This window comes from Saccopteryx leptura, chromosome 3 (genome assembly GCF_036850995.1).
Source record: "Saccopteryx leptura isolate mSacLep1 chromosome 3, mSacLep1_pri_phased_curated, whole genome shotgun sequence".
Lineage (NCBI taxonomy): Eukaryota > Metazoa > Chordata > Mammalia > Chiroptera > Emballonuridae > Saccopteryx > Saccopteryx leptura.
Genome location: NC_089505.1, coordinates 70672025 through 70686255, shown reverse-complemented (window position 1 = coordinate 70686255; position 14231 = coordinate 70672025). Strand labels below are relative to the sequence as shown.

The following is a 14231-nucleotide window of genomic DNA, read 5'->3' as shown; positions in this document are numbered from 1 at the left end:
AACTTTATTGTGCTGATCATTTCACTATAAATATGTGTATCAAATATACACATTGTGCACCTTAAATTTGCATGTCTTAAATCTCAATAATATCTCAGTAAATCTGGAAAGAAAATCATTGTTTACATCCAAGTAACTATAATGTTCTATGAGGTATATCACCTTTATAGATGTAAGATATATGATCATTGCAACATTATTCACAGTGGCCAAGACATGGAACCAACCAATGTGTTCTTCAATAGATGATTGGATAAAGAAGATGTGGTACATATATACAATAGAATACTACTCAGCCATAGGAAATGATGACATATTGCATGTACAACAACGTGGATGGACCTTGAGAACATTATACTGAGTGAAATAAGTAAATCAGAAAAAGCTAAGAACTATGTGATTCACACATAGATGGGACATAAAACTGAGACTCATGGACAGAGATGAAGCTGAAGTTGTTACCAGGAGGAGGGCGTTGTGAGGGAGGGGTCAAGAGGGACAAGTGTAAGGTAGTGGAGAGTGACTTGACTTTCGGTGGTGGGTACACAGCATAATCAAGTGTTCAGATGCGACCTGTGGTGGCGCAGTGGATAAAGCATCAACCTGGAAACACTGAAGTTGCCGGTTCAAAATCCTGGGCTTGCCTGGTCAAGGCACATATGGGAGTTGATACTTCCTACTCCTCCCCCCTTCTCTCTCTCTCTCTCTCTCTCTCCCCTCTCTATAATGAATAAATAAAATCTTAAAAAAAAAAAGAGTTCAGATGCTATAGGGATGTTCACCTGAAACCTATGTACTCTTTCTACTGTGCCACCACCTGGTCGAAACCTATGTACTCTTATTGATCAATGTCACCCATTAAATATAATTTTCTAAATAAAAGTAAATAAATAAAAAAAGTTACTAAACTTGCAAAATAAAAAATATAAGCAACAATAATAATACAAAAATGAGAGGATAGATGGATGTGTTTTAAGTGTTGAAATCTTTTTATTACTTAGGAATAAATAAAAATACCAAAGGAAGAAGAATGGCAATATATTAAGAATGTATATTTTAATAACTAGGCAAGTACTAAAGAAAAGCTTGCATAAACAAAAATAGAGAAGAATGGATATATAAAGACATTGACTTTATTTTAAACAGGCAAATAAAAAAGTTTAAGTATAAAGAAAGAAAGAAACAGTGGTAGAGCGTCGGCCTAGCTTGCGGAGGACCCGGGTTCGATTCCCGGCCAGTGCACACAGGAGAAGCGCCCATTTGCTTCTCCAACCCTCCACTGCGCTTTCCTCTCTGTCTCTCTCTTCCCCTCCCGCAGCCAAGGCTCCATTGGAGCAAAGATGGCCCCGGCGCTGGGGATGGCTCTGTGGCCTCTGCCCCAGGCGCTAGAGTGGCTCTGGTCGCAACATGGCGACGCCCAGGATGGGCAGAGCATTGCCCCCTGGTGGGCAGAGCGTCGCCCCATGGTGGGCGTGCCGGGTGGATCCTGGTCGGGCGCATGCGGGAGTCTGTCTGACTGTCTCTCCCTGTTTCCAGCTTCAGAAAAATGAAAAAAAAAAGAAAAAAAAGAAAGAAAGAAAGAAAGAAACAGGACAAAATGAGAACAAATAGGATTGAGTTACATCCAATTATATCAGTAATTACATTATCTGTGTAGGACAATGAGAGAAGGTCACGTGGGTAACTAAGGACTGGGAACTTTGGCTAGGACCTCCCACAACCAAGCATGCCAAAAGAAACTTCCCAGGAGCCCTTTGGAAAAGAGCGACACCTCCGTCAGCCAGTGAGATTTCAACACATCATATTAGCTCAACCACCCTAGGGACCTCTTAAATATCTCTCATGCAGGCCACCCCTTGTGACTTCCCTAGCCTCTGTCCCTGGGGCTAGGGGACCTCGTGGACAGGAAGCGCTCTGTACTCAATAAAGCCTTTTATTATTCCACACTTTGTGGCTCTGGCCCCTTCCTTCCTTCTCGGCGGGGAAAAATACCTTACAGTATGTATAAAGAAAAGCAATCCAAACAGCAGACAGATGGCCAGACTGGATTTTCAAAAAAGAACATGGCAGCACTAGTCACAATTGTCAAAAGCTGAAAACGAGCCAAATGTCCTTCAGGAGCGAATGGTTATAGAAACGTGGTGCTTGAGGTTGGTTGGAAAGTGTAACTAACAGGAAACAGCACAGGGGGGCGTCTGGGAGGATGGAATGGTTCTGTATTCTAACCTCAGTGCTGGTGATGACACACAAATCTTTATGTTTCTTAAATTCATGGGAATATACAACAAAAAATATATTGTCCTATGTGATTATTTAAAATAAAATGAATCTGTGGAAATATCTGATAAGATCTTACAGATATTGGGATATTGGCACAACGAGGGCACCAAGTGAGTTACCCGACCGCCCCTCCCCCCAGCCGTCACCGTGTCCTTGATGCTCCGGGTCCTCCCTCAGGAGCGTAGGTGGAGGTGCGTTTCCCCTCACCTGCCTGGGTCTGGACACACGTCCACCTGAGCTGCCCGCCCACCTCTCCTCTGTCCAGCCTCAGCTCCGCCCCTCCCTTCTTCCTGGGAGCCGGACCTGGTCATGGGGGGGGAGGTGGAGGGGGGGTCAGACGGGTCTGCACATGGACTTTGGTGGTGGAAGCACAGTGTGCACATATAAAATAATCATCTGGTTCAACTCTCGTTTTTGCATATTTTGCTTAATTTGCATTAGACATCAAAAACAACAAAAAATGAACAAAAAACCCTTAGATGAAACAGCTTCAACAGAAAAGAACAGATGATTCAGATGTCAGATGACATAATTTGCTTCAAGAACACTCCCCCAGACAGTAAAGAGTAAAGTCTATTTTTATGTTGTATTACTTTAAAAAATGTTTTATTATTTAATTAAATGTTGCGATGTCTACACTGACTAAAATCTTTTGTTTTTGTTTTTGTTTTTTCTACACACTGACTAAAATCTATTTTTATGTTGTATTACTTTAAAAAATATTATTATTTAATTAAATGTTGCGATGTCTACACTGACAGGGCAGTTTGGGGAACAAGAAACTAAAGTGTCAAACTGGTAATTTCTGGAAAATGAGAGGAAAGGTCCCTGAGTTCAGTCCCATCCTGGGCTTAGGGACAGAGAGGGAGGAGCAGAGGGGTGGGGGGTGGGCGGGACCAGCACCGAGAGAGGACAAGTCCTGTGGGAGCGGCACAGGCAGAAACAAGGGGCAGTCACTGGGTGGATTTTACTTATTTCCTGTTTTCTGTATCTTATGATGCTTTCACACCATAATCAACTTTGAGGCCAAGGAGAGACAGCTCCTCCCAGGGCAAGCTGGTTCCCAGAGACAGCCAAGATCTCTGCCAGGAACAGCCTTTGAGATGCAAACCAACCCACCCTGAGCCCAGCCACCCCGCCTGCCCTAAATCTCCCAGGACCTGGGACCAGACACACAGAGACCTCCCCACAGGCCTGAACCCCAGATTTATTCATCCCAGCTGATTTTAAACGCTCACCCTGCCTTCCCTTGTATTTCCCATGGAAACCCCAATAAAGGCTCTGGCTGGGCTCCCCACACCTGTGTCTGCTTCTTGAGGGCCCAGGGCTTCCCCGAGGTCCTGCTTGGTGCAGTAGGCCTGTCTCTTAGAAAATAAAACTAGTACCATCATTTTCAAAGGCATTGAATCTCCTTGTCACCTTCACAAATTAAAATCCAAGGGTGACAATTGAGACAGATGAGACTCCTCACATATTGCAAAGAAGATCAGGTTGTGCACGCAAAAGACTAAAGAAAGCAAGATTCTGGCCCTGGGTGGATGGCTCAGCGATATAGCATTAATAATCCCAGGATCGATTACCAGTGAGGGCACACAGGAGAAGCAGCCATCTGTTTCTCCACCCCTCTTCCTTTTCACTCTCCTTCTCTCTCTCTCCCTCTTCTGCAGCCATGGCTCACTCTAGCAAGTTGGCCCCAAGCACTGAGGATGACACAAAGGCCTCATCTCAGGTGCTAAAATAGCTCAGTTGCGAGGAGCAGAACAATGGCCCCAGATGAGCAGGGCATCACCCGGTAGGGGGCTTGCCAGGTGGATCGGTCAGGGCACAAGCAAAAGTCTGTCTCTTTGCTTCCCGGCCTCTCATTTAATAATAAAAAAAGCAGTGTTTCTATAGTTGTGCCTCCACAACTCAGATTACTGAGCAGTGTAGCAAATCTCAAATTGGGATGATAAAAAGGATAGGAAATAATGTTGGCAAGAATGTCCAGAAACAGGAACCCTCTTACACTGCTGGTGGGAATGTAAACTGGGGCAGCACCTATGCAAATCAGTGGACAGTTCCTCAAAAATTAAAAATAGAGCTGCCATATGATCCAGCAACTCCACTACTGGGTATTTATTTGAGGAAAAATAAAACAACAGTAACTTGAAAACACACATGCACCCCCTTGTTCACTGCAGTGCTGTTTACAATAAGCAAGATGTGGAGGCAATCCAAGTGTTCGTCCATAAATGAATGGAAGAAAATGTGGTGTATGTACAATGGGATATTATTCTGCCATATAAACAAAGAAACCCTGCTATTTGCAAGAACATGGTTGGACTGTGAGAGCATTATGCTACGTGAGGTAAATGAGACACAGAAACACAAATACCCTATGATCTCACTTGTATCTGTAATTTGTTAAAAGAAAAATCGAACTCACAGATACAGAGAACATATTGGTGGTTGTCAGAGGCAGAGGGAGGGAATGGGAAAATGAGTGAGGGTGGTCCAAGGCAGAAATTTTCAGTTATAAAATAACTTATGAGGACATAAAAAATAAATTATGAGAACATAATAAATAGCATAGTGACTATAGTTAATAATAGTAGGTATTAATACTATTAACTATAACACTATAACTATAATACTGCATACTATATTTGAAAATATTTAAGAGTTTATACAGTTAAGAGAAAAAATTGTTAAAAGTTCTCATCACAAGAAAAGAAAATCTATGTATAACTCTATGAGGTGATGGAGGTTAACAAGACATATTGTGGTGAGCACGTTGCTATGTATGCATACACTGAATCATCAAGTTGGACACTTGAAATTAGCACCATGTTATATGTCAGGTATCTCTCAATCATATATCTGTAAACTCAGGATGTTGCCAGGATTAGATCAGAGTGCTCCCAGACTTCCAGGAAGTGTTCCCTTCCTCCTCTATTTGTGTTACAACATCAGCAGAACAATTTTTTTACTTTAAATCCCCGCTGCTGAAATACATAGTAGGGCTTCTGTGCTCTGATAGACCCTTGCCTGATTATATCTCAAGAAATGAAACAGTGAGCACTGGGTGATTTTAAATGCCTTCATGATAAACTCACAGCCAACTAGGAATAAAGAAGAATTTCCCTAATGAGACAGAAGGAGTCTTCAGCAAACATCATACCTAATGCAGTAGCACTGCATCTTAGTCTAGTAAGATAATAGTAAATAAAAGCTATGAAAACTGAAAAGAAAACAAAAGTGTCTTTCTTCATAAATGATTATTTATATTTTAAAAATCCACAAGTATATACAGATATATTAGGGGCAAAATAAGAGTTAGCAAGGTTGCTAGAGACAATATCAAATTACAAAAATTAAATGCATTCTTGTATCACAGTAACACAAAAAAATTGGATTTAATTGACAATAATAGATGCCACTGACAATAGCATCAAAAATTATGATATACCTGGAATACATTCAGAGATGTACATATCAAAAATATAACATGTACTTCCACCATGAAAGAAATTACAAATTTGTGTGAAGGGACATTCAAGATGTAAGTGAATATAAAATTATGCATGTTAATGGATATAAAAGCAATATTGTGTAAAAGCCTCTCCCCAATCTACTAGTTGACCCTTATGAAAGATACCTCTATTGTAAAATTTATACTGAAGCAAACTTTTCCAAATTGAAGCACTGCAATCATGGGAAAGAACAATGTATAGGTATGCTCACAGGTGAACCAGGTGAAGGAGTTTCAGGCAAAGGACTTTAGCATCAACATGTCAAGAGAATAGACTCTAAAAGGGGAATGTCATGGTCAAATTGAAAGGCACACAAGAAGAAGCAGGCAGGATGGCGTGACCGGTAGCAGACTTATCCTCCTGCTGTGAACATCTGTCAACCCAGACAGAACATGGGAGACAGTTCGCTCTGCTTTGTTCCATGTGGAGCTCATCCTCCCAGTTTCCAACCATGATGACAACACCAACATCAAGCCACCACCAGCCACAGCAGAGGGTGGCCACACAGAGCAACAGGTTCCTCTAAAACCTTTGGGAAGTTTCCCCTTCCGACTCCCATGTTGGCGGCTGGACATCCTGGCTTTTCACACTGTCGGCCACTCTCTTGTGCCCACACACACCTGTGCTTCAGGTGAACTGCTTCATGATGCGTTCTCTTCCCTCCTGTCCCCTCCAGTACATCACTTCCTGGCTCCTGTCATGTTGCGGTCCAGCCACAACAAGTCTATTATGGGGTTCTCGAAGAGAATTAAATAAATGATAGACAGAGAATTAAAGATATATATTGATACATAAAGATGGGTTCGGGAGGACGGCACAGTGAACAGTCACTACTGTTCCTAAGCCAATGCAATGGCGGTTCCCAGAAGCGTATCTGTTTTTATTCAGGGAAAAAAAACATGTTCCATTAGCAATTCAATTGTTTCCAAGACAACTCAAAGACAACCCCCACCATACCATTTAGATCTAACTTCACACCAATAAGAAACTAGCTTCCAGCCTCCACTGGAGAACATGGGTAGGACAAGCGAGAATCAGGTATAGCTCTTTGTTAACTGAGGTGAGATGGAGGGTTAGGCCCAGCACCTCTGTCCCCTAGATATCCAGATTGTAAAAACACCGTTTATATTTCAGTCCCCAACACTATCACGTCGTGTAAGGTCAGGGTTTTCTAATAAATGCCCTCTTCTCAGAGTCCTCTCGGTGGCTGTTCTCTGACCACACCATCTGATGCAGCTGGGACAACTTACACAGACACTTCAGACTCTGAGTGGTGTTCTCTTCCCCCAGAGATACTTCCTGCTGCCGGCAGCAGGTGGGTCACTGCGGTCCAACCAGGGATTGAGGGAATTCAAAACCCAGCTTCAAGCTTTTGACTTCTTGCTTTTTCCATTTTCACTGTGCAAATTCTCTTTTCCTTGACTTCAAACATTTAAATTATTTTATCCAGCTTTTCTAGGTTTTTCTTTCCCATGAGGAAGGTTTGAAAGAACATGGCAAGCCACTGCCAGAATCATGTCACTGAACTAGAGAATTTGCTGAACGTCCCTCCATGCTCTGAGTGACTTTCTCCTAAAGCCCTAGGAGGCCACCCACTGAGGGGCTTCCCCAGAGGTCTTGTTTCTCCCTGGACCACCTAGCCTGTCCCCAAATCATGAGACACAGCACAGGATCATGTGCTCTATGATGGCACCAGCTCTGGGTGCAGTCCCTGTGCCTTCCTGCCCTGGGTCTCACCCCCCACCCCCATGTCCTCTTCTAGAGCCCACCCCAGGGAGACTGCTGTGCTCACAGAGAGTGAGGGTGTCCCCGTGTCCACATCTGGCACCTCTCATGATTAAAGAGCAATTGCTGGTCGGGGCGGTCTCAGAGGAGGTGGCTTTCCCTGGCCTTCCTGTCACCCATGTTACACTCTGTTCTGTGTGGTCATCGAAGCATCCAGGTGGGGATGGTTCTTTCCCAGCACCTGCAGCATGAACCAGATGTGAGTTCTCCTGGGAATCTAGGGATAGAGAAGGTGCAAGGATGCACAGGCCTTTCAGCATCATTAGATGTGTGTTGGACCGAGGATGACTCGGTGAAATCTTGCCAGTAAAACTTGGGTGTCCTACTCCCTACCAGGCCCTGGTATAGGAGGTCAGGGTCCCGTTGTGTCCATATCCTCCCCCAGAGTTCCCAGGATGTGAATAGCAGGTATCCAAATCAGCACTAGGGACAAGAGGGAAAGACTGGAGTTCAGGAAAATATAACAGGAGGGTCCTTCATGCCAACCCAATCCTCTGGAGAAGTCTCCTGTCCTACACATTCCATTCAGAGGTCATATTTTTTGTTTATTACAGTATCTCCTAAGCAGTCTTCTCCTTTCAAAGAAACAATGTCCTACTCTTCCCATCCAGGCACCTGTTTCTCAGGAAGCAGTCATAGCTGGAAGGTCCAAGGAGGTGGAGTCATCCCAGTGGCATTGGTCATCTCCTGCAGCTCTGACCTGGTCTGTGTGGGCACAGGGGTCATGCTATATGTTGGCTTCTTCCTTAAACTAGAAGGCATAGACTATTCTACAGTAAACCCATAAATTTCAGGATAAGAGGAGGTCAGAGCATGAGAACACACAGTCCTACACCGTGTCCCCAGTCCTCACACCTGCAGCTTCTGCCTGTGTGCTTCTGTAGGTTGTAACCCAGGGTAGACAGAGGACTATGTTTTGCGTCCCTCTTCCCCCTACACTGTCATAGCAGGGCTGGCGGCAACAGCTTGGGCTTGGAGGGAGCAAGTCCTGGACCCCTGACATCACTGAATCAGTCCCTTTTCTCAGGTGATCAGGCACAGCTGCAGGAGCAGTGGACAACTAGGGTTCTTGCTGGATTGGGCTTCACCCAAAACCTCCCCTCTCTCAGGAGCCCCCTTCTCAGCAAACAAAAAAATGAAAGTTGAGTTCCTCTGCCCCAAGTCTTGTGATAACCTGTCAGGGTGAAACCCTTTCCATGCTGCTCCCCACTCATGTCACCTGTCTCAGGTGTTCATCCCCACCTCCCTCAAAGAACGCAGGGAGCCTGGTCTCTCTCTGTTCTCACAGAATACTTGGAACATCCCTCTGGTAGCACCAGGGTCAGGAGCCAAAACTTAACTGATACTGAACCCTGTCTCTGTTCTGCCCACAGCCCAGGCCTGGTCACACAGGAAGCCTCAACAAGGGATGGCTGAACTCATACCCATCACGAGGGCCCCTCATGGTCAGAGGCCAGACTGAGAGCAGTGACCCTGACTTCAGCCCAGATGGGAGTGTGCTGTTTGTGGGTTTCTGGTTTCAGTTTGAGTTTAGAAAGCCATTGGACTTGTGGGTGGCTCTCAGCCTATTCTCAGGGTTCCTATGAGCCTGGCACTCACACCTTTAGCATGACTGCTGCTAACTTCTAAACAGTTCTTCCAGCCCACAAGTGCTCCCCTCTTTGTGGTATCTACTGAATCTCCCTCTCCTTCACTTACCCCACCTCCCCCTGACCTTGCCTGGCTTGCTCTGCCTTTCAGGACAACTCTCTCCAGGCTGTGGTCCACTGAGGCCACAGCATCCTTTCCCCAATCTGAATACTTACCCTCCTGAATTAAAGTTTAAAGTTTATTTTTTGCCACAAACACAGCATCTCAACCAGACTTCTGTTGCTTCATTTCTCTGTTTGAGCTGATCAGGACTTGGCATACTGCCAGGCACAGAAAAGGAACACAGAATTTAAAAAAAAAAAAAAGAATTATAAAAAAAGTAAAAGAACACAGATTATGCTTTCTGTTACCCAGAACTCTGTCACAATATAAGAAATAGATTAAAAACAAAAGCAAAAGATCACTCACTGCTGTGAGGGAGGGAGGGCAGCAGTGTGAGGGGGTGAGGGGAGAGTCAGCCCTGAGGGGCAAGGAACTCAATGACCTCTGACAAATGCATTGTGTCTCTGGAGCTAAGTGTCCTCCTTTCTAAGATAAGGAGGTGTTCAGTGGGAGGCTAAGAAGCAGTTTGGCTGCAGCTCTGTCTTGTATGTCAGAATGTCACCAGCCTTATTACCCCGCTGAGACAGGTCAAGGCTCTGCCTCCAGGGGGCGCGCCATCCACCCTGCCAGACCTGGGAGCTCCTCGCAGAATAGTTGGCTCTGTCCTGGTTCTGGAGCACTCTGGGCTCAGCTCTGCAAAGACCCCAATTCACGAGCTCAAGGTTCCGAGCCTTAAGCCTGCAGGGCACTTTAGTCAGAGGGACTTCGGAAAGGGTGACTCCCTCTTGAGAAGGAATCAGAAGAAGCCATGGGAGTGGGCTGGGCTCATCTCCACGCTTTTCCTCTCACCCCTCTGGTGGCCTTATTCTTTCAAATTTGTGGTGCCAGCAACGTGCTCTCTGTTACTGAAGGGGCGTATTCCACTAAGCATTTGCCACTGGACTGTCCCTGAAAGAGGAAGTTCCCCAGTGAATTGCTTCATATCTTAGGGGATCTACCGAGCTAGTCCAGACACCATTAAGAATTAACATCTCCATGTGACAACAGAGAGAGCAGTTTGGGGGGATGGTTAATTCAGCTAAGCAGAAGCAGGGGCTGGGCAGGAAGCCGGGCATGAGGAAGAACAATGTGCAGATGCTGATAATGAGCAGAAGAAATACTGATCAAATGTGTTTACAGCACACAGGCTGGACACTGTTAGCTGTCTGTGTACTTTCTCCCTGGTACCAGCAATATAGGAGTTCACCTTACAAAATATTCTAAATTTGAGGGGAGGCTAAGCTACTTGAAACACTCATAAATAAGTCTGAGCATTTGCCATGGCTCTGCACTGTGCTAGGTGCTAGACACGCAGCAGGGAGCAGAGCGGATGGGACACTGCCCTCAGAGTGAACCGGGACATTCTGTGGATCCTCAGTCCTCTTATCTGTATAATAGGACAGGACACCATTGCCAAGGGAACCTTGGAGTTGTTGTGAGGATGGGAAGGACCTTTGGGGAGCTGGACTGTTTCATTTCTACCAGGACTAATGGCTCTCCTGCATTTACCCAGCCTTGGCCACACTTCCTCTCACAATTTCAGGACAAGACAGGCCATACCAGATCTGCCAGCCTTTACTCAAGTAGGTCCTTCCAACTGCTATTCCCTGTTTCCCCACATCCAATTCTCTCTCGTTGGAGGCATATCTTGCTGATTTCTCCTTTTAGTCTGTTATCTATTGACTGTGTCCAAAATGTTCTTCACTACATGTTTTCATTTTTGGTAACAATCAAAATAGCTTCTTGTTAGGCACTTATGCTATAATACCACTGGTAAATTTTTGACCATTTTTGTTGTACAGCTTTCTTTTTAAAAAGTAAATTAGTTCAACTGTGGAGGAGGAAGACTATGAGCTCTTTCTTCAGTCCATCTTCTCAACCCACGTCTGTCCGTGAACTTAGGTGAGAAGGACAGGAGGTGTACGCCAGACGAAAGCAAGGGGGATGGTCTACAGGGGAGGAGCCTCGAATAGCAAAGGCTTTTGTAGGCACCTACATGGAAGGTTAAGGAGAATGACCAAGAGGAGAGGGAGGTTGAGTAGATAAATGCCACAGGAAGATGTCTGTGATGTAATGTCTGAGGTGAAGGAGCCAGGAAGAGATTAGTGTACGAGAGAATGAAGGTCAGCTCTCTGGCTGGCTTGTCCAAAGTTACAAGAGACCTTATCCCAGACAGGAATTGGGAGGGCCTGTGGGAGGCGCTCTCACAACTGATGTGCTGATGAGACCACTACAGAAAATCTCTATGGTTACAGCAGAGCTCTGGGGTCCCAACAGCCCCTCCCCATGAACTTCCTCATCCTCTCCACAAAGAGGGCTTCCTTCCTGCTTCTACCTCGCCCAGTCTGCATGTGGCTCACCATGGCTGCATGGACTGCATCTCAACCCATTTCTTTCCCAGAGTAAGTCCTTTTGGGGGATGAAATACCTAGTCAGCTTTTGCTTATGATCAATAGACTGTTGGAAAGATCCCTGTGGGTCCATAAATGGGACAGGGAAGGGACTGGGGTGAGGAGGTGCTGAAAGAATGGGCAGGGAAGGTGAGACATAGGGTACCCTATCATGAACCAAACACCAAACCAAAGGGTTGGTCTTTTCCTGGGGAGGCTTTGAAGCATTCTGGAATGGGAAATGAAACCAACAAGTTGACACCCTGTCCTTGGTGCCTGGTCGTCCCAGGGTTCAGGAGAACTTGCCAGCAGGACCTTCCTGTTCAGAAAAAGAGACCAGCAAGCCCTGAACACACGCCTGGATCAGGCGCTCTGTTGGTTGATTTCCATGTGTTAATTTATTTCATGCTCACAAACACATTTGAGTAGAATTCATGATCTCTGCTGTACAGAAAGGGAAACTGAGGGGCAGAAATGAAGTGAATCACCTCATGACAATGCCTTGGGGAGCACTGAAGCCTGCATGTGAGCCCAAGTCCCTGTCAATCCGTCACCTGTCTTCTCTGCCCTGCCTGGGGACGCTCACGCAGTAGTTAATGTTGATATTGTCACAAGGTCTCCTCCTGTTGCATCAGTTACTCCTGACTTCTTTCTTCCCCCGGAGAGGCCGTGATGCCTGTGGCCAGGACCGAGCTCTGAGCGAGTCCTCACTTGCTTGTCTTCTTGATCTCTGAGTACACAGGGGAGCTGGTGGCCTCCTGGTCCTGAGGCTCCTGTGGTTTCATTCTGTGAAAGTTGAGGTTGGCATACTGGAGCTCCTGCTGCTCCCCTGATGGAGGGGTGTCCTCAGCAGGTGACGCTTGGTCTGGGGGCCTCTCTGTGCTGGACTTTTGCTTAGAACCCTGAGTGAAGGGGAAGAAGGGAGTCAGAGAAGAATAAGGCAGACATGGTCCCAAGGGGAAGTTGGGCTGTTGGAGCACTTTTATTCATCCTCTTCGTCCACACATACCATATTTCCCCATGTATTAGACGCAGCCTTTTAAAAATTTTGTTATAAAAAAAATGGGTGAATCTTATACAGTGGTTATAGTTTTTTACTTGCATTTCCTACTTTTTCCTGCTTGTTTTTGTACTCATTGTTGTAGATTTTTTTATTTGCATTTCCCACTTTCCCTCAGTTGTTGTCTTTGTGCTCATTATCAAGCACTTGTTACTGGTATACTACGGTAGGTTATGTTTTGCCATGTTCTGCCCAGAAATGGCTCAGAAAAGATTTTCATACACAATAAAAGTGATCCAGGGCCCTGCCCGATTAGCTCAGCGGTAGAGCGTCAGCCCGGCGTGTGAAAGTCCCAGGTGTGATTCCCAGTCAGGGCACACAGGAGAAGTGCCCATCTGCTTCTCCATCCTTCTTCCTCTCCTTCCTCTCTGTCTCTCTCTTCCCCTCCCACAGCCAAGGCTCCATTGGAGCAAAGTTGGCCCGGGTGCTGAGGATGGCTCCATGGCTTCACCTGAGGTGCTTCACCGGCTGCAATGGAGCAATGCCCCAGATGGGCAGAGCATCGCCCCCTGGTGGGCATGCTGGGCGGATCCCAGTCAAGCGCATGCGGGAGTCTGTCTGACTGCCTCCTTGCTTCTAACTTCAGAAAAATACAAAAGAAAAAGTGATCCAGTTTGCAAAAGTGAGTGGAAATTGTGCTGCTGAACGCAAATTTGGTCCATCTCCAACTGAGAAATCAATCTGAGACTGGCTATGGGAAGAAGAAACCCTACTGAAAACCCCATGGCAGAAGAAGGTCATGAAAGGCAAGTCAGCAAAATGGCCTGATTTAGTGAGGGAATTGAAGATATGGATCGAAGAGCAAAGGGCAATGGAATTCCTGTGTCCACAAAGATGGTTCAGCATGAGGCAAGAAGAATTGCTGATGAAAAAGAAGTTACTGATTTCAAAGGAGGACACAATTGTTGCTTCAGGTTCATAAACGGAATGGACTAAGCATGTGTACGTGCACCAGACTTGCCCAAAAGATACCTAAAAGTTATGAGCAGAAGGTCCTTGAATTTTATCATTTTATCATTTAATGTTGGAAGACACATCAGTTTGATTTGGGACAGATTGAAAATATGGATAGAGTCCCCCTTCAATTTGATGTCCCAAGTAACAGAACTGTTGATAAGAAGGGATAAAAACTAACTGTGAGTCCAAGTAGACATGAAAAGAGCCATCAGACAGTTGTTCTAGCTTGTTGTGCCGACAGAACCAAACTGCCTCCTATGCTGATTTTAAAACTCAAAACAATGCCAAAAGAAGACATTCCTTGAGGAGTGATTGTCCACAATCATGACAAGGGTAGGATGGATCAGGATGGGATGAAGATCTGGTTTGAGAAAGTTTGGAGAAGGAGACCAGGTGGGCTCTTACTCAAACCTGCCCTATCTGTGCTTGATCAATTCAGGGCACACATAACAAAAAATACAAAGAAGACTGCTCCAGAGTAAAAAACAAAACTTGCCACCATACCTGGAGGTTTGA

The 14231-nt window shown here is 45.4% G+C and overlaps 1 protein-coding gene across 4 annotated transcripts in view; it reads right to left on the bottom strand.

Moving 5' to 3' along the window:
• LOC136399257 (sialic acid-binding Ig-like lectin 5) overlaps positions 1-14231 on the bottom strand; it is a 28080-nt gene that overhangs the window by 8876 nt on the left and 4973 nt on the right. For 2 of the 4 annotated variants that reach the window (XM_066374286.1, XM_066374283.1), the window contains one exon: positions 12078-12600. The exons of the other annotated variants lie outside the window; for them this stretch is intronic. In XM_066374286.1, coding sequence (XP_066230383.1) covers positions 12406-12600 — 195 coding nt within the window. In that variant the 3' untranslated portion in view covers positions 12078-12405. Of the gene's footprint in view, positions 1-12077; positions 12601-14231 lie in introns of those variants that run through there. 4 annotated transcript variants of the gene reach the window in all.